The sequence below is a fragment of the Osmerus mordax genome, chromosome 24, assembly GCF_038355195.1.
Source record: "Osmerus mordax isolate fOsmMor3 chromosome 24, fOsmMor3.pri, whole genome shotgun sequence".
Taxonomy (NCBI): domain Eukaryota; kingdom Metazoa; phylum Chordata; class Actinopteri; order Osmeriformes; family Osmeridae; genus Osmerus; species Osmerus mordax.
Window position 1 is genome coordinate 2159865 of NC_090073.1, and position 26462 is coordinate 2186326.

At 45.7% G+C, this 26462-nt stretch overlaps 1 protein-coding gene across 1 annotated transcript in view; it reads right to left on the reverse strand.

Moving 5' to 3' along the window:
* Positions 1-26462, reverse strand: part of zmat4a (zinc finger, matrin-type 4a) — a 49384-nt gene that overhangs the window by 9509 nt on the left and 13413 nt on the right. The window contains exons 3-4 of the mRNA XM_067228445.1: positions 20902-20991; positions 8657-8813 (exon numbers count right to left, since the gene is read on the reverse strand). Of these exons, the coding sequence (XP_067084546.1) occupies positions 8657-8813; positions 20902-20991 (247 nt within the window). The remainder of the gene's footprint in view (positions 1-8656; positions 8814-20901; positions 20992-26462) is intronic.

A 26462-nucleotide genomic window follows, 5' to 3' on the forward strand; every position in this document is an offset into this window, starting at 1 on the left:
GACCCGTGACTGACTCTGTCCCAGTCACTCAAGTCAAACCCTGATCACAACAGAACTATTCACATTATATAACAACTCCAGATAAACTTTCTATTGTTTAAAGATAGTAACAAAACCAGGACACTATACAGTAGAAAACAATGAGAAAGGTGAGAGGTAGACATGCTTGTTTTTCTCAATCTTCTCTGTTTTGTCACTTATGGACACGGCATACATGACGAAGCAATTAGCCCCCTACTCTAGACAGAATCCCACTCAGCCCATAAAATACTGCAGCAGAAAAGAAGACAAGCGAATATGAAAGCATGGAATTAAGTGTCTGTAGGAGCTGAAAATCAAAGAGTGTGAAATGTATATCGTTTGTAGGGCGATGACAATAGGGGCAGGAGAACAAAAGGCTAGGGAGATTACTCTTCTGAGAAAAAAAGAAGATAATTCCTTCGACATAAAGACAAGCCTCCTGCTTTTCCTTTGCTTGAGCACACATGCTGATTCAAACTTCTCTAATTGCATCCTTCTACTCTCTCACCATCTAGTAAGCGAAGTTTGCCCCTGGAAGCGAAAGACATTAACGAACCTCGCTTTCAGAAGCCGTTGTTTTAAAGTGGTGCGTAATTTGCATTGGCAAACGCGTCAGGCAGTTTGTCTCATCTGCATCAAGTGTGTGTGTGCGCAATGTGACATGCTGCACAGGAGGATGTTTTAGACAGCACTGGCATTTTCCATGCTCATGTTTGATTCATCTGACACCCAAAACAAGCCCATTCTGTATATAACATAATGTAATATGCAATTAATACCCGAGAGAGAGGATCCCTTCTTCTTATTATTACTTTTGAGCACTGAATAGTCCTCATTTTGAGACTACGGCACTGACTTAATCCGACACAGAGAAATCCTCTCATTCAGCAAGACTTCCCAGATATATGGCTTTTTGTGTGCTAGAGTAGGCCTGGACCATGTGCCCACCATTCAGGGAATGGTGGTCACTCCCAGATGTGCCTATGACATTTACAACCCCAACAAAACACATAGCTCCCCTAGGCTCATTTCATGGAAGCAAACTATTGTCATTAGATTCTTCCTGCTGCTTTACATTTCAAAAGAGAGATACATGGCTATGGCATCACTATAACCTAATCATGATAACCTGTCTTTTTAAAATCCCTTGAGAAGCCCTCTAGGAGAAAGGTTTATGTGTATATGTTTGTGTGTGTTTAATATCTATATATATATATCTATATATTACTTTTTTAAAGATTTTTTTTAAATACAAAATGTCATTTTTAGACAATAGCGAAAGCCTAAAGGTTTCATTTCCCTGAGATGACAGCCCTTCTTACCCTTGACACGAGCAGAGACTCCTGTAGCCTGGGTGTGATTATCTGCTGAACCACAAAATAGAGGTCCTAAAGGGAGGCTGAGTGCTGCTGCCCGTGGCTCTGTGTCGTGACACCAGCAGCAGCCACAGGTGACATATTATACCATCGACCGGGCAGTTCCCAAATTTAGAGAAACCATCCATCACTTGGAAAAATATACTTTTTCAGAAAGAGAGGCATTTGGAGGCCAATGCAAGCCATTTGCTGCTGTATATTCCCTGATGTTTGCGTCTGAAGCAAAATAGAGAAATATTGATTTGTTTTATTCTGAAGTACGTTCAAAGGTTAGATATGTGTTGTGCACATATTTCAAATTTCACATTTTTTAAGAGAAACATTTAGACTCCAGATACATACTAATGGACCCATGATGTACAGATTCCCTAAGTAATAGTGATGGTTAACTGAGTAGATGTGTTTGTGCCAGACTGTTAGCGAGCCGTAAAAGCAGAACATAAATCTCCAAGTATCTGTTTTTAAGAAATTACATGATACAGAACCGATACAGAAATTCATAACAACTTCATTAACAATGAAGATGCATGTTCAGACAGGCTAGCAATGCAGCAGTAGCTGAACACCATTACTCATCCTCTCTTCAGGGTATCACGGTCTGTGGGCCAGATGTAATCATAGCTAGTTTTTCATGCTTAATATCCTTATAGTCCACCTCCCTATATATTTTTATTTTGTTATAACTCCACAACAATCTCCAACGTTAACTATCAGTAAACACCTTCAAACGAATCATCCAACCCTAGGTCGTCATCCTGATTATCATTCCACTGGGTTTCATCCCACAGTTTATCATCCCACTGGTTATCATTCCACTGGGTTTCATCCCTCTGTTTATCATCCTGCTTACAATCATTCCACTGGGCATCAACCTTCTGGGTTCTCGTCCCACTGCGTTTCAGCCCACTGCTTGTCATCCAAATGCTTATCATCCCATTGGTTATCATCCAACGGGGCATCATCCTGCAAGGCAGGATGATGGGTTACATACTACTGGGTTACCTCTGCTCTTCATCCTTGCCAGGCAAGGCCTCCTCCCCATTCAGCCCCATTCATCTCTGTGACTGTGGGATAACAGCCCTGCTTCCAGATAACGGCACAGTGGGGTGTGTGCCCTCTCCCAGTATTTAGAGCATCATTAGAGCCATGCTGTTTCCATCCCTGTGTGCTCTTTGAGGCAAGCTGGGGAACAGAGGCTAGCCTGGCCATCGTCCCTCTACCCTGTCCCCTGGCACTAGTCCCCAGCCCCGCCCCGGAGGGGCAGATGGGTGTCCAGGCTGCCTCGGTCAGCCTGTGACAATGTATCGACACACCCACTGTGTGGAAGGCACTTTAAAATCACTTAGAAGGCCATCAATTCTCCAGTGCGGCAGGGGAAGGATATTTATAGGGTCTTGGATTAGAGAACAACAAAAGAGAAAACGGGGGTACCCACGGAGAGAAAGAAAGAGCAATAGAAAGAGGGAGGGGGGAGAGAGGGAGAGAGAGAAATGGAGGACAAGAGAAAGGGACAGAGAGAGGGGGAGACCGAGAGAGAGAGCACGCGCGCGAGAGAGAGAGAATGCGAGATGGTGTGTGTAACCTTCATTCGTCAAGGGCAGAGCAGGATCTGTGATTGGTATATGTGGTACAAAGAGGTGTGAAAGGAACAATGAGCCGGAGAAAAGGATGCTTTCTTCTTCTGTGGAAATGGTAGCGGCAAAGACTGACTGTTTGCTGTCATGAGGGAGCATGGATACTAGTAGAGGGTGGAAAGGCTGTGTGACTCATCTATATGACCTACTACAGTCTGATACATAGCTGCATCACTCCTTCAGATACATAAATGCTTTCGCTCCTTTACTGAGGAAGGTTGTCTCATGTTTCATAACATGAGGCAATGAGTCTTCTTTAATGAGTAGACTAGCGGTCCTATTTACGGTTTGCAAAACCAAAACATCTTCTTCACCTTAACTGATAGATGGATGACGACGCAGATGCAAGTATTTGTGTCGTTCTTTGGCATCGTGCTGTAGTGGTAACTGTAGAGTGTGTGTGTTTTATTGGTGCTGATTAAAAGGGATATGAATCCTGCAGTCAGGCAAATGATGTTCTTGCATCATCATCAAGTCAATGAGACTTCACATGAGTTTTTTTGTAAACCTAAGCAGTTCTGTAGTTAGCTAGCTAGTAGCCCCACAGTCAATCTGTTTGATATCCTTATTTGTTGGCTGTTTGGTCTTTGATGGGAAGTATATAATTTCATGAAATCATTTAACGTCTCCTCTCCAGTTTTACATCATCCAAAAACAATGTGAAGTTCCAGTCAAATGTGTTATGTTGTTACATTAGTATAGCTTGAACTTGAGCCTGATAGTTAGTGGAAATCTAAGACATTTTTGGTAGAGATATCATTAATTCACAGATTCTTTTTTACCCTGAGGGGGTGCATAAATACATTCAAGATGCACTGTAATCCAGTTTGCATGAAAAAAAAAGTAGGCGAATGGTAGGCGAAAGGTTGAAAAAGGCCACTTCCCTTTCATCCTAACAATCATTATGGAAATACACTGAAACTACTACATATGCTGGTATCATACTGCATTTAGTTTCAAAGCTCCAAAAGCAAAATAAACAGGATCATCTTTCTACAGCATTGACTCCCCACCTCTGCCTAGGCAGCCCTTCTGCGTACACAGAGTGATGTGTAAAACTCAGCCTTCGTGAGAGCAAACGGCTCTGAAAAATCTGGTGAGATTCAGCATCTCATGGATCAAAAAGAGAAGGATCAAAGCGCTCTGAATCCGTGCAGTTATCTTTCCCTACAATGCCTTTCCCTTTTGGGCTTTCCACCCCCCCCCCTGCCTTTTGCCCCCCACTGTACAACTGACAAAACTAAATATTTTCTCAGAACACGTCTTCACCTTGTCTCTGAGGCACGACCACAGCAAGCTGTGCAGTTCTTTCTGCTGGGTCCTACTGTAGCTCTGTAGACACCCAACACTTCTTATAGATTAAAGTCTTTGGACGTTTGGCCCGTATTTCATCGATGGATATGACACAGATAGTGGTTATTTAAGAGTGCAGCATTGTACTTGTAATGGGGATAGCATGCATGTTCCTAAACTACAGAATGCAATCTAGAATTAATACAGCACTTATCTAAATGGTAGAAAAATGTATTGAAGCATCACAATGGGTTGGAAAAGACATTCAGAGCTGCAGCTTTTGTGCTCATAGCCTGCTGACTCTTGGAGACAGGCCAGGAATTTCCCATACAAGATGGAAACTATGCTTTCAATACCCGCTGAGCCATTTGGGGAATAGGACATACTGTATAAGCGCCAGTGTTTGTATATGAATACTAATAGGAAATGAACGACTCATTCACTCCTAACCGAGTCGAATAGCACAGTACAGAAGCATGAGAAACTGAAATGCTCACTGTGTTAACAATTCAAAAAATATGTGAACACGCATGCCGTATGTGGGTCACTGAATCCACATGTTCTTGTTGCCATGTCCTGGAGGCCTAAACTGAAAGGGCAAAATCGTTTACACATGCTCACATATGCCGTGTGTGTATGCTCTACAATAAGAATCCTAAACATGTGATGACAAGGAGAGAGAAAATAAATATAAACCTTAAAATACCTTGCTTCCTTCCTTCTTTCCTTCCTTCCATCCTAGCCTCCTCTAAGATGTTGTGTGCAAAGTCCTACAGAATTTCACTTAATGTACAGTATAATGTTAAATAAGAGCCTGTTAGCGGCTCCACTAACAGGAACGGATACATTTAAAAAGTATTTGAGCCAGAACCATGGATCAATCATCCTCTGAATGAAAGCATGCTGTTCTGGCATTAATGGTGTTTGGGTAGAATGTGAGTATTGGGTCTGGGGTGAGTGTTGTGTCTGGGGTGAGTGTTGTGTCTGGGGTGAGTGTTGTGTCTGGGGTGAGTGTTGTGTTTGGGGTAGGTGTTGTGTCTGGTGTGAGTGTTGTGTTTGGGGTGAGTGTTGTGTCTTACGTAGTGTCTGTTTGAGACTTGGTACCCAGCTGTCCTATTGGCTAGAGCAACGTTGTCCTGGGACACGGTTGGTTAAAAAAGATGCACTGGGCCACTCCGCTAACATTCCTCAAGTAGAAATCGAATACTGGGCTCTTCTGATGCCTGGATTTATCTTCCTGACATTTTCTACTTATAGCCCCGACGTGCCACTCCTCTCAAGCGAACGAAGGTCCCAGCCAAGACCTACATCATCAGTTTGGAGAGATAAAAAAAGCAGTTACTTTTAACGCTGCTCGTCAGTTTGTTGTGTGACAGGAATAATGTTCTGTACTGTGAGTTTACTGTAAAGAACAGGATGCTAGTCACTGTCACTGTTTAGGTACAATGGCTCACATTCAAACAAATGGGCAGTGGAAGTTACCCATCATTTTGATCTGTTTCTTTGGCTATTCCTATGCCTATTCTGCATTCGGAGGGTGTGCTGTACTAAATGTGGTAGGGAAACTAAATGATCTGTTAGTACTCCTGTGTAGTGGCTGTCAGGTTGGGAGGAGGGCTAGGCGGCATGGCCTGTGTCAGAGCGATTGATCGCTAAGTCCATTCCTCCCTCAGTGAGGCACACCATGGCCACTGTTCTGAACCACTGGCCACAGATGGCACATTTAATGACTGTATCTGTCTTTGACATTGAAGAAAAAAGTAAAGAAACAGCAAAGCAGGAGGCTCTCCTCTAACTTAATCAGCAGATAGTTTTATATAATCTGCAGAAGACATTTTCAGTTGAGTTTTTAATATTTACATTTACATTTAGTCATTTAACAGACGCTCTTATCCAGAGCGACTTACAGTAAGTACAGGGACATTCTCCCTGAGGCAAGTAGGGTGAAGTGCCTTGCCCAAGGACACAACGTCATTTGGCACGGACTGGAATCGAACCGGCAACCTTCTGATTAATAGCCTGACTCCCTAACCATCTGAAATATTCAGGATAGAACACTTTATGAAATGCAAACGCTAAACTGGTTATTGTGGCTTACAAGTCGTTTGGATGTAGCAGTGTAGAAAGTTCCCTAGAGGTATCTGGTTTCCCGAGGTTTATAGTACCAACATATAGTAACACTGAACAGAAAGGCAGACGTGATGTTATTCGACATGACTCAAATCACAACATCCTGTTGAGGGAAATCAAGCAATTGTCACCGATTGCACGCATTGCTGTTGACTAGATATCTACCGGCGAATGTCTTCGTCGGATTGTGGTGCTGTGTCCCTGTCTGCCTGGGTTAATCCCCTGGAGCTAACCAGGCAGCGAGGGGAGGGAGAAAGGTCAGGCTCCTTAACATCTGAGGAGAACTGCAGGGCCATGGCTCGTTCTGCCGCCCCCCTCCCCTACACCTACACCTCCCTCTCCATCTGCTCATCCACCTCCATTCTCCACCCCTCCTCCTCTCTCTTCCTCCCCCTCCACCTCCCCTATCTCGGCACCTATTCATCTCTCCTTTCCACTCCCTCTCCATCTGCTCCCCCACCCATTCCCTGCGGGAGCTCGCCCGACGTCACGTCATGTCATTAAATACTTTACAGTTGTCGCTGTCGTCAAGGATACATCCACATGCAAGCGACACCAGAATACAGTGTATGGAAGAGTACAAGTGTTTGGAGAGCGAGAAAGGATGCTTCCTCCAGCTTTAGTGTGCAATACGTTGCAAAAAACAACAACACTTGTCCCATTAGATAGTGCAGACCAAGACATCCACGTCTAGTACACACGCCTACGCACACTTTAAACAAAGACTGTAGCTTTGTTATTCCAAACGATCACTCCTTAGTCGGAGGCTTCTACCATTTCCTCTTCCTGTGAGATTGAGATTGGCTCATGGCAGCCCACAACGCGGAGTGACTTCTGCACTCTCCTTTCTTTGTGGGTCAATTAGAGCCGAGGGCAAGGAAGTGAGGGTGGACACTGATGTGCAATGAAAGGGTGACACAGCAGGCTTACCACACTGCCCTCCCTCCCCTCCTCTCCCTCCCCTCCTCTCACTCCCTCCCCATGTCACTGTGCTGTGAGAACTCAGGGGTGGAGGAGGAGAATGTTCTGAAACACGGCCCACTCAGAACAACGCCCCCCAGGCTGCACATCCCTGCACGCAGACAGTGTTCAGCTTTAGAGCTTTGAACTACAGTACCCATAAGGCAACATTTAGACCACAGAATCTGTTTATATATTGGCATCCACAGAGACAGAGGAGGACCTCTCAGGGTAATGTAGTCTTACTTGTTTGGGTTGGACCAGAATAGACAACCGTATAAACTACGGTTATCGTTTTTCCCAGTAATTGCGCATCTACACACATCAGCATTAGTATAAAAGGGAACAGTCCCTGACGCTTTTGTGAAATAAAATATTAACTGGAAACTTCAACAAGACTAAAACAATGACAACAATGAAAACAACAACATGAAATCCCAAACAATAAAAACGAAATTACCCCTATCTGTATTTCCCTATCCTTCTGTTCCTCTCCCTGCAAAGCGAGTGGACATTGTCATACTTTTTCAGTTTCCCTTCATTTCCATCGTGACCAGCTTTCATTACTCTCTCAACTGCCAATTTGTAAACAGTGAGCAGCTGTAGAGGTTTACAGAAACTGCCAAACTTCCTTCACCTCGAGGTGAGGAGCAGACGGTAATTAAATATAAACAAAACAGAGGAAGCTCACCACTGCTAATATGCTACAATAGTTAGCAAAGTGCTGCCATCCCTCCAGGAACCTGTTGCTCTAACCAGTGTTATCTGCTCTCATTACAGAGCGACTCCCCCACTCACACACACACACAGCGTGAATACAGAAGCATGAGTCTAGTGTGAATTCAGACAATTTGTTAACTGCATGTCTAAAGACCATTTTTTTACTGAACAGAGTAACTCAATGATTGGCACTGAGATGGAGAGAGAGAAGGGAGGCAGGGAGAGAGAGAGGGAAAAAGAGAGAGGTAAAGTGGGAGAGAGAGAAGGAGTGAAAGCGATAGAGGGGAGAGAATGATAGAGAGGGAAAGGACAGAGAGAGGAGAGAAAGAGAGAGGGCGAGGGAGGGAGGCAGAAAAGGCCAGAGGAAGAGGGAGAGGCTGAGAAAGAGAGGCAGAGAGACAGAGAGAAAGAGAGAAAGAAGAGAAAAAAAGAGGAAGAGGGATAGGCTGAGAAAGAAGGGGAAAGAGAGGGAGAGAGAACGAGAGAGGGAGACGTCGACAGGCACTGTGAGAGGCGACCTACCTTTGGCTGTGATGGCGGGCTGCTCCCCCAGAAGCAGCTTCAGCCTCTTGGCGTGGATTTTACCCTGGTAATGTGACTGTGCCACCACCGCGGAGGTGAACGACATGTTACACAGCGTACAGCACTTGTTCTTGTCCACATCCCCCTCCTCGCTGCCCTGAAACACAGACACAAGGCTACAGGTTCAGCTGACACAACACAAGCCGACCAGAACCTCAGCAGGGTTCAAGCGCTTAGGGTTTCCTCTTTCTAGGGAAAAGCCTTGAGGCAGTTATCCTATGTGACCCCTAAACATCAGTGTGAATGACCTGAGAGCATGATACAATTCATTGCTATGTTGTGAGTGTGTATGTGTGAAAGAGAGCCAGAGAGAGAGAGATGAAGAAATAAGAGACAGAGAGAAACAGAAACAGAGATGGAGAGAGACAGAGACTGAGACAGAGAGAGATACAGAGAGAGAGGCAGAGAGACAGAGAGAGATACAAAGAGAGACACAGAGAGAGACAGGAATAGCTAGAGATGCAGAGAGAGAAACGGAGACAGAGAGAGATACAGACACAGATACAGAAACGGAGACAGAACCAAGAACACAGATACAGAGACAGAGATACAGAGAAAGAGCGAGACACAGAGAGAGACGGAGGGGGAGAGAGAGCAGCATGGGAACCCAAGACAGGCAGATGTACAGTGAACACGTCAGTAAACTCCAACAGCGACAGACGAGAGGAGCAATTTGACACTCCTGGCCGGCTAAGTCATTAGTTTCTTGGTGGGATGCAAATGGAGACTATTCAGCGGAGAGAAGAGAACGGGGGGGGGGGGGGGGGGGGGAGCAGAGCAATGGCAGGGCCCTCTCCCTGTGACTCCATCTGTGCAGAGAAGCACATTACCCTGAGAGAGCAATCAGGGATGAAGTGGAGAGAGGTCAGAGAGAGATGGATCGTCGCCATTTCTATTGGGAAGAGAAGGCTGACCCAGGGGGTCAGGGTGGGGGTCGAGGATGGGGCTGGCAGGGAACAAAGATGTCCGGCTCCAACTTTCCATGCTGCTTACAGTGTCCTCTCCTCGAGGAACTTTTTTTTTCCCGACGTGGCGCGATGCCGCAGAGCCACGGAGAAATGACTCGGCCTGTCAGGACTAGACAGTACACATTTCACCGCTTTATTGCCCGTGACTGCGGCGCGTCTGGATTTGTGCGCGCGCGTTTTGCGTGCGTGCGTGTGCGGTCTCTGTTGTCCTCCGGTTAAAGAACATGGCAGAGGGAAGTGGACTGACGTGCACACTGTGACAAAAGACTCCGCTGTAAGGCACAGCCACACATTACATGACACCAAGCAAAACAAACAGAAGTCCAAACACAGGCGTGAGTGACAAGTAGCTGCCGCCAGGAGCCAGAGCTGGATGGATGGATTGAAGCATCCGTAATAGGGTACAATGCCCACACGGTTGACTTTTAGAAGGGAGACAGAGAAAAACACTTGATTTTGGCCAGTTCTTATATACTGCATGACTATAGACTATAGAAGGACAATGGACGTCTCCCTCTCTCCCTGTGTGTGTTCGTGTGCGTGTGTGTGTGTGTGCAGAAAGCAAGAACAAGGGTATGCCTGCGCACTACTGCACTGTGAGTCACTCTGTGACACACAGCACCACACATGCACACGCACACACACACACCACCCCTCCTCCCACGGTTGGTCCTGCCCTTCAGTGATTCTCTCTCTCTCTCTGTCTCTGTCACTCCTTGCCGTTTTCTCTTTAGGGTTCCACTTTCCACTTTCCCCCCCAACTGTTGTCAAGGTGAACACACACCAGCACCAGTGATTTTAGAATGTTACTTTATTTGTCTTTATGAATGAAAGCATTCCAAATGAGACGAAATAAAACATATGGCACAAAAAGCATAATTTCACAGTTAATGACAATTGTAATTGTTCGAAATGTAACTAACTCCGACGCAGCAGGTTGAGGGAGTGGTACCCTGTATGTGAAACATTGTGTGGCCCTTTAAAAGAACATTAAAGGAAACTGTCATATGAATCGGTCTGTATATACAAAGCCCCATGCCAGCGAAATGTGCTGCCATTCGTAAATAATTCTTTACGTTCCCCCCCAAAAAAGACCATGACTCATCAGAACAGAAGAGATACAATCTTTACTATATTTCAGTGCGACGTATCGTTTGACGTCTCTGTAATCTCTCAAAAAGCAAAGTGGAGAAATGATTGGACTTGTGCATGGCCTGTAGTCTACTGCTTTGCTGCAGTGTGTTGCTGAGTGCGAGATACATTGCAGCTCTGTTGAACTCCTTATTCCCATTCATGTGAGGCATAATCAAATAATCTTTTTGATTTGCAAGCAGTAAATTCTCTTTGCTGTCAACGCCCAGCTGCACATTCTCATCTGGGATTTCACCGAGCAGCAGATCCAACTTGCCCAACTAGTGTTTGTGGCGTCTGAAAAATATATACGATATGCTTGGTTGGGTTGGGGCTGGGTTTTACTGGGTATGCTGTGTTGGGCTGTGTTGGGTATGGTATGGTTGGGTGGGACTGGACTGGGCTGGGCTGGGTTGGGTATGGTCTGGCTGCCTCGCATCTGCCTCTGCCCGTCACATGTGAAGCTCTTGAGGGGACAGGCCAGGGAACACACTCCTGCTTTAGCTTAGTTTCACTACAGACAAAGAGGAAACGGGGACCATCCAAGCACAAGGGTATACCACCCGCCAAAAGGAAAAGTTTATCTTAATATAGAGTGGGACAAGGTAGACTACGGCTGTCTGACAGGCAGTGGCATGACGAGCAGACGAGAGAAACATGGTGATCACTGCTGCTCTCGTCTCAATGCCAGCCAATATTTTAACCTTCGCCTCAGACAAATGCCAGCAACAATAACAGAGACAGCCGACAGAGAGAGAGAGAGAGAGAGAGAGAGAGAGAGAGGAGAGAGAGAGAGAGAGAGAGAGAGAGAGAGAGAGAGAGAGAGAGAGAGAGAAGAGAGAGAGAGAGAGAGAGAGAGAGAGAGAGAGAGAGAGAGAGAGAGAGAGAGAGAGAGAGAGAGAGAGAGGAGAGAGAGAGAGAGAGAGAGAGAGAGAGAGAGAGAGAGAGAGAGAGAGAGAGAGAGACTGAGGCTCCATTTGACAAAATGCCAGTGCAAGACTTCAAGGACAATTACTGGGAAGCATTGATAACTGAGTTTGCTCAGGTAGAAAAAGGTAGAAGGTAGTGCTCATGTAGAAAAAATGCCATATGTGGAATTGTTTACACTGATCCTTAGATGTACTTTCCACAGTATTTAAACTGTGAAATGTAATTGCTATTTCAACTCATTTCTACAAATGAATTAGGGGCCTAAGGACTTTTCTCTCATCTTCATCCAGATCTGGAACATACAAAGTAGGTAATTACTGACAGCACAATGACTCTTCAGCCAGCAGAGGAGGGACTGATTTCAGGGATTGTGATTGGCTATGTCAGTGCTATGAGATCTTAGCCAGAGAGACACCCTGCTGATCCCATAGCAAGTTTAATTAGCTCAAAATGGCGGTATGATGAAAATGAGTTATAACTGTTTGGGAAAGCTAATCAGACTAACGCTCGATGCATGGATGGAGATGGAGGGAGGGAGAACGAAGGCAATTCAGCTATAGCGGACCACTAGAACCAACTAATCTCTTGTTCATAAGTGTGGAAGTGTGATTAAGTCTAATGAATAAACTAAAATACAGACACACCTCTTAGTGTAAGGAAGGGTCAGGAGAGAGCCTCGTCTGAAACCACACCACGTGGGATTCCCAACAAAGTATTTCAGAATCTGGATAGAGAACTATGGATTGCACGACATTAGCAGAGAGTCAATAAACAGCTCAGTCCATACCGGATTATGAGACCATACTTCCCGTTTTTTAGGAATATAAGGCGCATATCTACAAAGAGCACCAGTGACTTTCACTGTTTAATACCAATCCCAGATTCAATGCTTTGAGGCATTTGCTCTCACACAGGCAGAGTGAAGTGAGAATAGCATCAACCATCCCTGATTATTCAAATCACTGGGGAAAGGTGAGGCGCTGTTCCTCTATGAGGTGTGGGGCGGCTAATACACTTCCTGTCTCCATAATGAACAAGGTGCAGCCACAATGTAGTCCTTCTCACTCAATGGCATGCTGGGAAATTGGTCTGCCCAGCCATTTTAGCGTTTCCCTGGCTCCAGCTGTACGTTTGCAAATGGTTCATTACCCTAAGATAGACCTCTGGTTACTACCTCCAATTTCTCCCAGCGTACAGCTGCCACTGCAGGCCATTGAGCGCTTGTGAAATCATAAATCACCGTCTGATTACTGATATACCCCATCTCCAGACAAGATATAAAATTCAAGCCAGGCAGAAAAGTAGAATAGGAGCCAGAAGAAACTTCCAACTCATATTTTATTTTGCTCTGACAGTTGGGTCTGGTTACCCTTCCATTCAAATAGATTTCCCTCCAACCAGAATCTGGTCGGGCCAATCAATAACCGTTTATCTGACATGGGGAGGGTTTAATGAGAGAACTGTAAAGAGGAGTGCCTTTGAGGCATTTTTGTAAACAACCAAGATTACATTTTGTTGTTCTGAATGATTGTATCTATTCAATTCTATCCAGTTGTGTCCAGAGGGATTTTGGTGTGCGCCCATTGATAATTCCCCTTGGAAATTGAATAATAACTGAGATATTCCTGACTCATTTACATTTGCTAAAATGCAGAGGCGATTAGGTGGTGATTAGGGGTAGATGAGGCATATTTTTTTATCTGTTAAAATTTATAGCATCTTCCTTAATTGCATATCATTTGGTTTGGATTTTATTTCATGTTCATTAGTCCCTCCCTGCCTTGCTGTTTCAGACTGCGTTCTCCAAATCTGTGTCCGCAGTATGGAATGTGGGGCTAGCCCCTTTCTCACAATGCAATGTCTACATTGTACGCGGTAAAATATGAATATGCATGCTCAGACTATTGGTGTAATTAATGTCGATCACACAAATTTGGTGCCAAGTGGGGCTTGACAGCCTGTTGCCTCACTACAGCGTAATTTCATATTTCAGAGTTGATTGGCTAGCATATCTGGCTGTCTGGTGCCAACAGCAGTCAGCAATAAGAGCGTGGTTGTCTTAGCTTCGCTCCTGCTAGTTTACTTGATAAAATGAATGAAGGGGGACTACATACTCAAGCACAGGTTTCAAAGCATTCATTTTATGGATAAACTGTAATTAAAGTGTCTTGGTGCCCGCCAGCCTTGGGATATTGTCATCACTTAAACTGCTGGTAAAAGTAACCGAGGGTTTAACTTGGTTAGAACTTGGTTTTAGAAGAAAAAGGTTAGGCTAGCATAAAAAAGAAGGCATGATAAGGTTGTTGTCATAACATTATAATAACAACCTTAACAGATAAGCATGGACACACTGACACAAATTATCTCTAAAAAGCTTTTGTGCACTTTGTGGATGTCCCTGCGTGTGCGAAAACACCTGGTGGAAGCAAGCCGCTCTGTTGTTAAAACTGTTTTGTGTGAAAAAAGCATATCAGTAGCAAGAGAGTATTGTAGGTCCACTGGTATGTAGCCCATCTTTCGAAGAGGTTGGTGCCCCACCAATTTTTTTACATACAAAAACACCACTGATAAAATGAGTCTTTTGGAAAAATCTTAGCAACTGAACTTTTATTTCCTGAGCCAAGACACATTCTCAGATTGTGGAGGTGAAAGTCCCTGATACTAACAACTCTAGCAATCGAATTCCATAGCTCTGCTTCCAAGATGCTGTATTTATGCACTGCAGTACAGTAGGATGATCTCTCCTCCACGCTCTGCTACTACCAAGTACTGTCTTTAAGCATCATTCTAACAGCTGGTCAGTGAGTAATAGTCCTGGTAATAGGTCCTTAAAGCCTGTCAAGAGCTTTCACCATGAAGCTGTTTGCTTTGCGCACCTGGAAAGCTTTGAGATTCAAAGGGAGGCTTATTCTTCTTCACTGTTTGTTATGGCGTGACATTCGCTTCTCAGGAAGGCAAGCTGCCAAACGCTACTGTGTCAGGGGAATCCAGCCCACCACACCACCTCTTCAGCTGAGATACCACCTCTCCAGATGCTCTGGTAGCCAGGACATCAGAGAACCAGGAGATGGAGATCACTGGTCACTGTTTACTGTGACTGACAGCTGAGCAAGTTGTTAACACAGACAGGGCACCATCACGTTGAGGGTTTGTGGAGTCAGGTGGCTGAGCGGTTAGGGAATTGGGCTTGTAATCTGAAGGTTTCCAGTTCGATTCCTGGCTGTGTCAAATTACTTTGTGTCCTTGGGCAAGGCACTTAACCCTACTTGCCTCGGGGGGAATGTCCCTGTACTTACTGTAAGTCGCTCTGGATAAGAGTGTCTGCTAAATGACTAAATGTAAATGTAAAATGTAATGTTTGAGTAGACTCTGCAACAACATCCACCAGAGCTCCACAGCACTCTGCCTCATTCTCCTGACCTCACCTGCACTGGGCCTCACTCTCCTGACCTCACCTGCACTGGGCCTCACTCTCCTGACCTCACCTGCACTGGGCCTCACTCTCCTGACCTCACCTGCACTGGGCCTCACTCTCCTGGCCTCATTCTCCAGACCTCATCAGCAGGCCTCAGCAATCTTGTTCCTTCTAGAATGGCTTATACAAACCATCTACCATCTCATTAAGGTGAGGGTGTTTCTAACCAGGATATGTATCAGATTGTTTAAAAAGAAGACATTCTTTCATTAGTCATCCTTGTGCATTTGTCTTTGTTGAATCTTTGTTGATCTATTAAAGTGTAGAGGCTGTTAGAGGCTCCGGTGGTGAGGGAGGCTGTTAGAGACTGAGGTGGAGGCTGTTAGAACATTAGATGGTGAAGGAGGCTGTTACAGACTGAGGTGGAGGTTGATAGAGACTGAGCTGGAGAAAGAAGCTGTTAGAGGCTGAGGTGAAAAGGGAAGCAATTCGAGGCTGTTTGGGTGAGTGGCGTGCCTCTGATCTCCAGAAGAAGGCCGTGCATATGTGCTTTCCCTCTCCCCGGCCTGCTACAGATTGAGAGATGTGCAATCTGCTGGGTGTTGCTGAAGGAAGCGTTTACCCGACCAAGCGTGAGACTGCAGTCACTTCTGGTTCAGTCAAGGCAGCATTGCACACCTGTGCCATCAGCAATCACGGGACTCCTGTCTGTCTCTTCTCACGGCTTGGAATTTTTGGCAAACCAAATGAGGACCCAAATGAAATGCCGGCTTCTTCAAGCCACGCACAACGTTTGCGCATGAGCACACACTCGCATACAATGTTGCTGTTTACCCCCAGGGTGAGTGATGTGGGGATACTGGGTGAGCACAGGAACTCATTATGCACACATGCAGCCATGCCCCTGGACATGCCAACACAGACCAGCAGATGCCATCCTGAGTAGGCGTCAACCCTAGGCATAGGTCGTGACCCCTCATGTGGCACTGCCAACCACGGCCATCCGCCAGGCCGCTCAGCACGGCGGCGAGCAGGCGAGCCGGGAAGCACGGGGCGAGACGCTTCCGAACTCGTTCTTTGTTAGAATCCTCACAGGACGGAGGCTTGACGGTCATCCAGGTGATACCTCACAGAGACGAGCACTATTGGCGACGGCTCCGACGACGTGAAACAGCTCCAAGCAAAGCAGCTGCGGACATCTACTATCCTCGTACATGTGGGGGGGGGGGGGGAGGGGGGGGGGGGAGGAGGGCAAGATGAGAGGAGGGTGAGTGTGCAGAGGAGGAGAGAAGGCGGGGGGAGGGGAGGCATGGAGGAGGAGACGGGCACCGTCAAAGGAGGGGAGGAGTGAAGGGGAGGAGAACAGGGGAGGAGGACGCGGGCGCTGCCCTGCTGTGCTCCTGACCCGTTACATTTGGACGGGAGGAGACACGGGATGACTGCTGTCTCCTCGTGTAGACGGAAACCTAGGGGAGAGGGCAGGGCAGAGTGCGGGGAGGGGAGGGGAGGGGAGGGGGGGGGGCTCAGCATGCTCCAGAGCTCCCTGCCCAGACTACAGACAGACTCACTGCTGCACCTTTCCATGAGTGTCCCAGCTAGGCTTTCATCCAGTTAGCGAGCTGCTCGGAATACCGACACAACTCTCTCTTCTCTGACGGCTCGTAAACATCAGACATAGAGATGTGCCCATTTTTTTGGGCGCTTGATGCGGCCCTGCACGGCTCTTCTCACGTATACGTGTATATTTCGAAGCAGATGTGTTGTTCGTGTTGTTTGACAGCCAGAGTACATGGCCAGGCTTTTGGTTATGACTCTACATCCCCCCCCTTCCACCCCCTCAAAGGTTACCGCGGCGACTGCGGTTAGCTGCGTGGAGTTGTCAGCTGAGATCAGTTCAGCCAGGTCCAGACAGGGCCGTGCTGGGTACCAGGCTCTTCAGGCCCCCAGGGGGCCCCCGCCGGACTATTTTTAGACGTCACCACCTCAGACCCATGCAGCAGCCACAGTCCTCGTCGCCTCACATCTGTTTATCACTGTCCCTCACCGCTCTGATCTGGAGGGATGTGTCCTTTTGGGGAGTGCAAGAAAGGTCAGGGTTTAAAAATCCGTTTGTGGCACTTAGCTCTCTCTCTCTGTGTTTTTCTCACTCTATCTTTGTCTCTGTCTCACACACACAGTCCCTATCTCACCCCTTGCTTCTTCTCTGCCGCTCTCCTCTCTCCTTTCTCTCCTCCCCTCTCTCTCCTAGACTAGAGAGCGCCAACGGTTGATTTTAATCCTGCTAATTAAAAAGGAGTAAGGCTCGGAGCTCTCCTGTCTGTCCTAAAGTTCCCCCCGGTTGCTAATTGTATCCTTTTTACTGATTTATACTGAGGTTTACAGGGCCCAGGGCAGGGGGAGAGTTTAACTGTCCTTCAGAGGTCCATGTAGTTATAAGTAACCAATGGCACTTGCTGAATTGGTGCAAAACAGATGGACATAAGAGCTCTATGCTTATTGGGTGCTGCCTTTTTTCCATAGCAACTCATTAGAAACAGTGCCAGCAATGACTTTCGCACACTGAATACTAATGGCTAGGACTAAAAGGAGAGGAGGGTTAAATTTTGAGGGAAACTTGTTTATCTGTTATTTCTTCCCAATACACTGCTTCACTGCTTGGACATGGTGAATAATTATGTCTCCAGCTTTAGAGCAGATTTGAGTTGTGGGTTGAGCGGTTGAAACGCCTGCATTATGGATTCACAACCTGAAGCCCTCCCACAGGAAAGACTAAGCATCACAGCTCTCAACTAAAGAATGTCCCTTTCAAAAGAAAACAAAGGAGAACAAGGAACAGATCCAATAGAACCAACACAATAGAATCATTCGGAATGAATTGCTCTTTGGAATTGAATCGCGAAATGACGTCTCACACTTCATTCACAGGTACTGTGTGTAAAATGAAATATTCATATATTCCTCCTTAGTATATGTCAGAGCTGTTGCATTTCATCCTTCAGATCTCAAAGGGAATGAAAGAACATTTAATTATCTGGCTCGGCTACTTCTGACTGATTGAGTGTCGATATCAGACGAATCTGAAACCTTGTCTAAGAGGGGGGGTGGAGGGAAAGAGGAAGAGAGAGAGAGAGAGAAAAGGGAGGGGAGAGAGACAAAGAGAGAAACAGAGAGAGAGATAGAGAGACAAAGACAGAGAGAAACAGATCCAGAGAGAGGGAGAGATACAGCAAAGCTTCTTCATCCCAACTTTCATTATCTCGCCTAGCGTCTTACGTTTGATTTTCAGTTGCTTAGTGACAACGGATTTGGTGGATGTGCACATCTCCCCTCCTCTGTATGTGGTGATGTCCCTCAGCTCACGTCTTCCCCACCATATGAACCTGTCTTCCCCTTCAATGACCTGCTCCGTCTTAACTGGATAATATCCAGATACAACTATTTGGACCACCTCAAATGTTGCTGCGTCATCTACCTACACACGTCACCATTGGATCCACCAATGTTTCTCAAAGAAGATCTTTGTAATGGAGACAATTCTCTGAAAAAAACCCGCTATTATTCAGACACCCCGCCCGGCCAAATGGCCAGTGTTAAAGTGGTTGACAGAAGGCATCAGCCTCTCCTCCCATGGATGTGCAGTGAGAGCTCGACCAGCATAGTTTTACGCTTGGCTGTGTTGCTCAGCCATGCTGCCTGATTCTGTCCAGACACAAAGTCTGAAACCACCAAACACTAGCTTCTCTTATCAAGTGACCAATGATATAGCTTTCCTCTGGTAACACTGAGATGCATGAGGATGACACCGATTCCAGCTGACTGCTATACACACACACACGTGCACACACATGCACACGCGCACACTCCCACACACACGCTAGCAGAGAGCTTTGATGTTGAAAGCAGATGAAAAGGTAACATAGAACTGAAGAGATGAAGGGAAAAAAAGACGTCTCTACCTCCAGCATATCCCTTTTCTTCCTGTTTTGGAAAGGGTTTATTTAGCAGTTTGGAGTAGTAGTCAACAAATAGGAAACATATACATCTTCCTATTGTGGACGGCACGGTTGATAATAATTGATATTGGATAAAAACACATTTTTCCATGTGTTTATGTGAATATGGTATGCAGTCATCTATGAGACTTGGTCGAGAACAACAGGTCAAATGTCAGAGATTTGACAGACAGAGCGATACAGACATACAGGTAGAGACAAAGAGATCCAGAAAGACAGACACACAGAGAGAGAGAGAGAGAGAGAGAGAGAGAGAGAGAGAGAGAGAGAGAGAGAGAGAGAGAGAGAGAGAGAGAGAGAGACAGAGACAGAGACAGAGACAGAGACAGAGACAGAGACAGAGAGAGAGAGAGAGAGAGAGAGAGAGAGAGAGAGAGAGAGAAAGAGAGAAAGAGAGAGAGAGAGAGAGCTCCGTCCCCTGATGAGTTTTTATCTGGTCCAGAGGCAGACATTCCCAGGCTGATGGCAGATCAGACTCACAGTAATCACAGCTGAGACCTCCAGTCTCAGCACCAATGTGCAGAGTAACACTCGACATACACGCTACCCACAGCACACACTACACACACCACACACTCCACTTACTCCACACACTCCACACATGACATATGCCACACACTCTACAAACTGCACTCTTGCTGCACATCTAAAAAATCTCATCTCCCATCCCCAGACGCCCATTGAATGATACAGTAGGCGTCTGCAGCAAAGTCAGTTGAAAAGATTTCACAATAAAACACGAGGTGACAATGCCATGCACAATGCATGTACATTGCTTTGAAATGTACAGCACAACCTACTCTATCCTCATACATATGTAAAAGCTTTCTTGAGCCTTAGTGTTGGTTCACCATGTTTCCATCAAAACAAGGGCAGTCTGTGCTGTGTACAACCACCATTATCCATCTCCCCTTGTCCCTGCAAGGTGAAAGCTCAGAAACACACCCATCACTGTCCACACATGTATCCACCAGGGGCTGACAGCAGGACATAATCGCTGCTGTCAAAAATTCAATGTAGTCCAGATTAACATGTGTGTGTATGTGTGTGTGTGTGTGTGTGTGGGGGGGGGGGGGGGGGGGGGCTTTTTTCAATAGATTGAAAGCAGCTCTGGCAACCGCAGACTGTTCCATTGTTACTCCCCCGTTCAGCCAAGCAAAGATGCTGTTTATCTATTCACCATTCTGACAGAGGCGAAGAGGGTCAAGACATGAGGGCAGGAATCAATACTGGGAAAGTCCATTAAGACTGTAGTGGTTGAGTGAACAGCTGAGAGAAGAGTGTGTGTATTTGTGTGTGTGCGTGTGTGTGTGAATGTGCATGTTCATGCTTGAGTTTGTCTGCCTGTGAGTATGAAGCCAAGCAATTTTCAACAACTAATGATTTTCTCACTGTAATTCACAGTTGAGGGACTGTGTGCGGTAGGCCTGTGTGTGTGCAGCGTATGTGTGGCATGTGTGCGGTTTGTGTTTGGTGGGTGCGTAGTGTGTGTGGGGGTCGTGTGTGGTGTGTGTGTGTGTGTGTGTATGGTGTGTGTGTGGAGCGTGTGTGTGTGTATGGTGTGTGTGCGCGGTGTGTGTTGGGTGTGTGTGTGTATGGTGTGTGGTGTGGTGTGTGTGTGTGTGTGTGTATGGTGTGTGTGTGGAGCGTGTGTGTGGTGTGTGTGTGTTGTGTGTGTGTGGTGTGTGTGTGCATGGTGTGTGGTGTGTGTGGGGTGTGTATACTCACATTGTCTGTTCTGAGCTTCTTAGCTGGACAGCCCCCATCTCTGGGATGTAGCATGTAGTACAGACGCACTTTGTTTGCATGTTTCCGACTCTGAAAATACAAATGAACAATTATAAAATAACAATAACTGATGGAGCTCAGCTGAAATTATATAGACGCACAACATAATTAGATTTCATTGACATATTGATTGACATTCATAGCTTAGGGTCACCACGGTTATCGGGTACATCTGCGTTATAGCAAGGTACCGCTCGATCGACTGGAAAAGCAATGATGGAAAACAGTGAAATCCACAGCACATGGATACCACTGAATATCCAGGGTAATTAGTGCAGCTTCCATTGACGAGGCTCGGAGAGTCCCTCATCGCAAGTCGATTGATTCCTTCGCTTTGACAGCGGACAGTCCATTGGTGTGGGGGATGACTGTCGATGGATCCCCTCACACACCCAGCACCCACACCACCTCTGACTCTGCAGAGACATAGATGTGTAGCTAAATTAAAAGGAGGAGGGGATGAGGTGAGGTGAGGTGGGGGGGCTGGTTTCATTGACTGAGAGGGACTGAGAGTCGCTGAAGGAGATCCTATTGAAAACCTTTCATTACATCTCAAACGATGAATAGAGAAAGACAAAAAGGGAGAGAAAGAGAGATAGAAGAGGGCGCGAAGAACAGAAAGGGAAAAGGAGACGGCGAAAAAGAGAGTTGGAGATTGACAGCCTTTCCGTTTGACAGCCTTTTTCTGGGAGATTCACAGCAGCGAGGTGTGAGAACGCACGACACCACAAGCTTTTCAAATGGCTTCCTGTCAACTTGGACGGCGCCAGATAAATCTATTTGTCTTGTCTCTCCTGTTTCCGGCAGAGGATATTGCATCCTGAGTTTATTTCGATGAGAAAGGCTTCATCAGGAAGATCCTCTTATCTCACGTCAGAACAAATAGCCCAGAACTATAATTTAGTGGAAACTTAGTTACCACTGACCTGAGTTGATTTTTATTGGGAATCTCCTTCGGACACAATAAGACATCGTCAAACAGCGGAGCGGTTAGATGCAATATGTAGGCTCTGCCTGTAGCCATGTGCAGTTGCTCCATAGCTGGGGGTAATTTAAGGCACCATGTCTCGGGGTGGGGGGGTGGGGGGGGGGGGGGGGGGGAGGTGACCCACTTAAGACAGTCAACCCATAGCAGGAACAGACCTAAAACCAGATCATAAAGGCAGCCTTTCATTAAGTCAGTGGGTGAACACACTGTGGGTGGTGGACTGGTGCATGCCTTTGGACTCACACCAGTCGACCAGTTGTATTCTACAAGCCTCCACCAGTTTAAGACTGGGACCGACACATGGTATTACACTACTGATGGCATTTCTGTCTGTGCTTCTGCCTGCCTACCTGTCCGCCTGCCTGTCTGTCTGCCTACCTGTCTGCCTGTCTGCTGACTGTCTGTCAATGTCTCAATCCCTCCGTGTGTCTGTTCATCTGTGTGTCCATATAAAAGTGTATGTTTCAGATGGTGACTGGAGAAGGGACATATAAATAAACTAGGGAGTAGAACAGGATGTCTCCCTGGTGTGTCTTGTTTTTACAATCATGCCTCCAAATGCACGCTTGACATGATCAGTGCTGAAGAAAAATCCATATTGCATTATCAGCACATGGGTGAGTTGATCAAAGTTCCCATCGGTCTGTTGTGGTGTGGCCCAGGACTGTCTCTGGGCCTGAGGGGATGAGTTCAGAGTGGGATGAGCACAGAAGGGACGAGCATTGAGGCTCCGGAGTTGCCCTGAGACAACCCTGCTCTATGCTACAGGGAAGAGATTCTTCACTTCACAAACCAGGGGTTTGTATGGAGGCTCAGGCTTTACGTAGCAACAAACAAAATCACACAAGCAGCAGCAATTTTGATAAAGTTTTACAAAAAGGCAATGAAAAAGTCTGCGTTTACATTTACATTACATTACTTTTTGATGTGTATATTTGAATCATTTGGATTTACATGAATAGGAATATATGAATATATATACGTGAATTCATATGAATAGGTATTCAACAAAAGTACTTAGGTATTCAACTGATGTACAGTAGGTATTCTTCTATTTAGTTCATCAGCCCAGGGACAACCCAGACCTTCAGTACATATCCATACTGCTCATTCATAGCCTAGAACCAATTAGTGACATCAAAGAGCCATCTTAGTCAACTGTCTGCCTGCTGCTGTTATAGTTACATAATGCCATGTCATGGCAGAGCTACAGTGCCCGTCTATCTCCCTGTCACTAATTGAAGCCATTTACATGAGCAAACTCTTAAGTGTGCAGTGCTGTGCTCTTTCCTATGTTGTTGTTGCGCTGATACGGACTGGACAAGTGGGCCTACTGGGCTTTGAGCCTTCCAGGTTCTTTCCAATTACGTAAAGTCAGACAAAGCAGGCCTGACATCAAGTAGGGCAGGTGGGTTCTGGAGAGAGTTGGGACAGGGGGTGGGGCGAAGCGGGGTGAGGGTGAGGTGTGAGGCTGTCACTTCGTTGGACTCTGAAGAGGCTTTTAAGTGTTTATCATCCAGTCATGCGCCCATGTGACCACAATCTCAGAGAAACATCATTCATTTGCATGAAATACACCAGGCGGAATCAGGGCGTATGAGCATAGGGCTGCTTGTCTGTATTATATGTGGGAATGAATCAGGATTTGACATTTCCAGAGGACTGACTTTGTGAAAACGGTGTTCTAGCTAACTTTCTCAATCGAATAGCATACAGTGTATGCAGGAATACGGCCAACAGCATGCACAGTGAACCAGTGAATCTGACTAATATCTTCTAGCACATATAGCATGTAATTGCGCCAATGTCCCATTGATTCCCAGTAATAGGCTGTTTCCGAGCACACACAGATCATTGTGTGGAAACTAATCCCCAGAACAGCACATCATCAGCCACTTGGCAAATAACATCCTTAGGTTACTCATTTGTATAGTTGGCAAAAAGATTGTTTTCTGACCTTTTCCGAAAAGGTAATATTCAAATAATTCGATTTCCTTGCATTTGCTTCATAGAGCTGTGTCTGTGTGTGTATGCCTGTGTTTGCCCTGTATGTGTGTGTGTGTGTATGTGTATGCATGCAAGTTTATAAGCAGGTAAGCAGCTGTGTGTATGTGTGTGATGGATTAATCAGACACCATGCAGTCCCAGCTGTTGGCAAAGCGGACATCAGCGGAGAGCGCCGTCGTGCCACATAGAGCTGCTGTGAAGCAGCCGAGGACTAATTGATGCGACTGCAGACGTTAGCAGGCACGCTGCACTCAGTGTGGGCGAGTGACACCCATAAGCACAACCTGCAGGCTCCCTCTAATTGGGCCCCAGGAAGCCATTTTGTAAACACCTCACCTCTCCGTTCTGGTTCTTCTCATCTTGTGTCTGTCATGGATGACTCTTGCCTGACCACCTCATTAAGTCAAAGACGCTTTTAGTTAGGCCACATTTGGGACTGCAATCTCTTAAATGACAAGGAGGAGTCTGTACCGGGATGTCGAGATGCTGTATTGTAGACAAGTGGACAAAATCAGCTCAGACTGAACATGTGACATTCATCTGTTGACATACAGTACATTTGAGTTAGGAATATCTCAATGTCATCGAGTGAATGTATTCTCAGTTTGATGCCTCAGACAAATCATCTGGTCGTGTGAAAATTGTTGTCTTTATATAATCTGTCTTTGCAGCTAAGACCTACCCCGACTGTGACAGACCCCCCGAACCAAGTTGGCTTCTCAAGGAGCAGCCAAGGCCCACTTAACCAGTGAATTGTTCAGTCGGTAAATCACTAGACAACTGACGATGTGCTCCTCCTAACACTTGGCAGCATGCTGTCAAAAACTAGGCAAAAACTAGGCCAAGCGGTTCATTCTCAAAACTCCCACTAACAAACCCACTTTCTGACGCGAGTTTACCCCCTCAAAGATAAGAGGAAGACACTCTCAATCTGCAATCACATCCTACGTTAGAGGAGAGGAAGAACAACTGTACGTTGATGGTGTTTCATCTGCAACAGGCAACATAATGCGGATGTGTTTACTTGTACTTGGATCTGAGCCTTATTTTGGTTGTGCTGGCACAAACTGAAGGCATTACCCAACAATGCGGAAAAATAAGTATATCACACAACCAGAAATACCACTGTAAGAACAATAGACATAATAGACACACGTGCCTTTAAACAAGAAACACTTTGAACTTTGTGTGTTTTGCACCTGTCTGCCTTCCTAAATGCAATGCCTGCCTGCCTGTCTGTCTGCCTACCTTTTTGTCTGTCGCTCCACGTCTAATCATTATCTGAGCCTGAAGTATAGCATTAAAATCAGTTACCAGGAAGTGAAACCAGACCAGGAAGTGAAAGCGATGTGGAAGTTAATGGCTAGCTACCGTTGGACGTTGGGGAAATAACTGAGCAGGGTGTCAAACCACTGAGGGATAAAGATGTAAAACTCTCAGCACTAAAACTCTGCACACACCTTGGAGAGTTCCCAACAGACCTTCCCACCATGCCATGGGATATCCCTTCCTGACAGCTCATATATTATACCTTCTTCCTGGACCCCACAACTTCAAAAGTATTTTTTTTTTAGCTCATTTTCAGTAAGTGATTTGTTTGTAAGCGATTGCCTTTGGGGTCTTCCTCAAGTTTTATCTGCAGAGAAAAAAGCAAGAATAGTTGACCAAATTGGAGAATGCCATCGTATTTCACTCTTTATTCCTCCAAAATAAAACTCCCATTACTTGATTAAAACCCAGAAAGTTTTAAAGGTGTTCAAATCTAATTAAGAATTTGTCGGCATTCCGCATTGATGGATATCACACAATTGTATGTCATTCATATCTCAGGAAATTGCACCCAGGGAAGAAAGCCAGTTTCAAAAAATCACCCAAAGATGAAATTCAGAGGTTTATAATCCAGCTCTCTCCCTCTCTGCCATGTGTGTGATAGAGCTTACTCACATGGGGTTTGATTTCATCATACATTAACACTAACATGACATTATTATGATTTTTATATATATATTATATAAATACATATTATTATTATATTATTATTATGAGCCGAATTTCAGCCCATGCTGAATTCAGGAAATAATTCAGCATTGAGTTCAAATCAGTTCTTGTTGTATGTAAGCGGAAAGTACAAACTCCAGTTTATAATCCCTTATTAACGTGTGCGTATGAGACAAATGAAAAGGCCATTTTGAAGGCATTCAAAACCATATCCTCAAGTGAAATACACGACATTGTGAGAGAGAATTGTATTGGGACAGAGATGTTAGTTTTGGGGTAACAACGGTTCTCATGTCTGTTCAAGTTCACATGTATAGTGTTATCTTCACATTAAGAGGATTATATTCAGTTTGTTGACCAAAACTTGCAGTGGGAACCTTTCCTCTCAAAAGTAATTGCACCCAATGAGAGACAAAGTTTCCCTCATGACAACATGGTTGAGAGCATCTTCTTCTGTTTGTCCATCATTAGCACACATCAGAGAGACAGAAGCACCCCTTAGGAGACT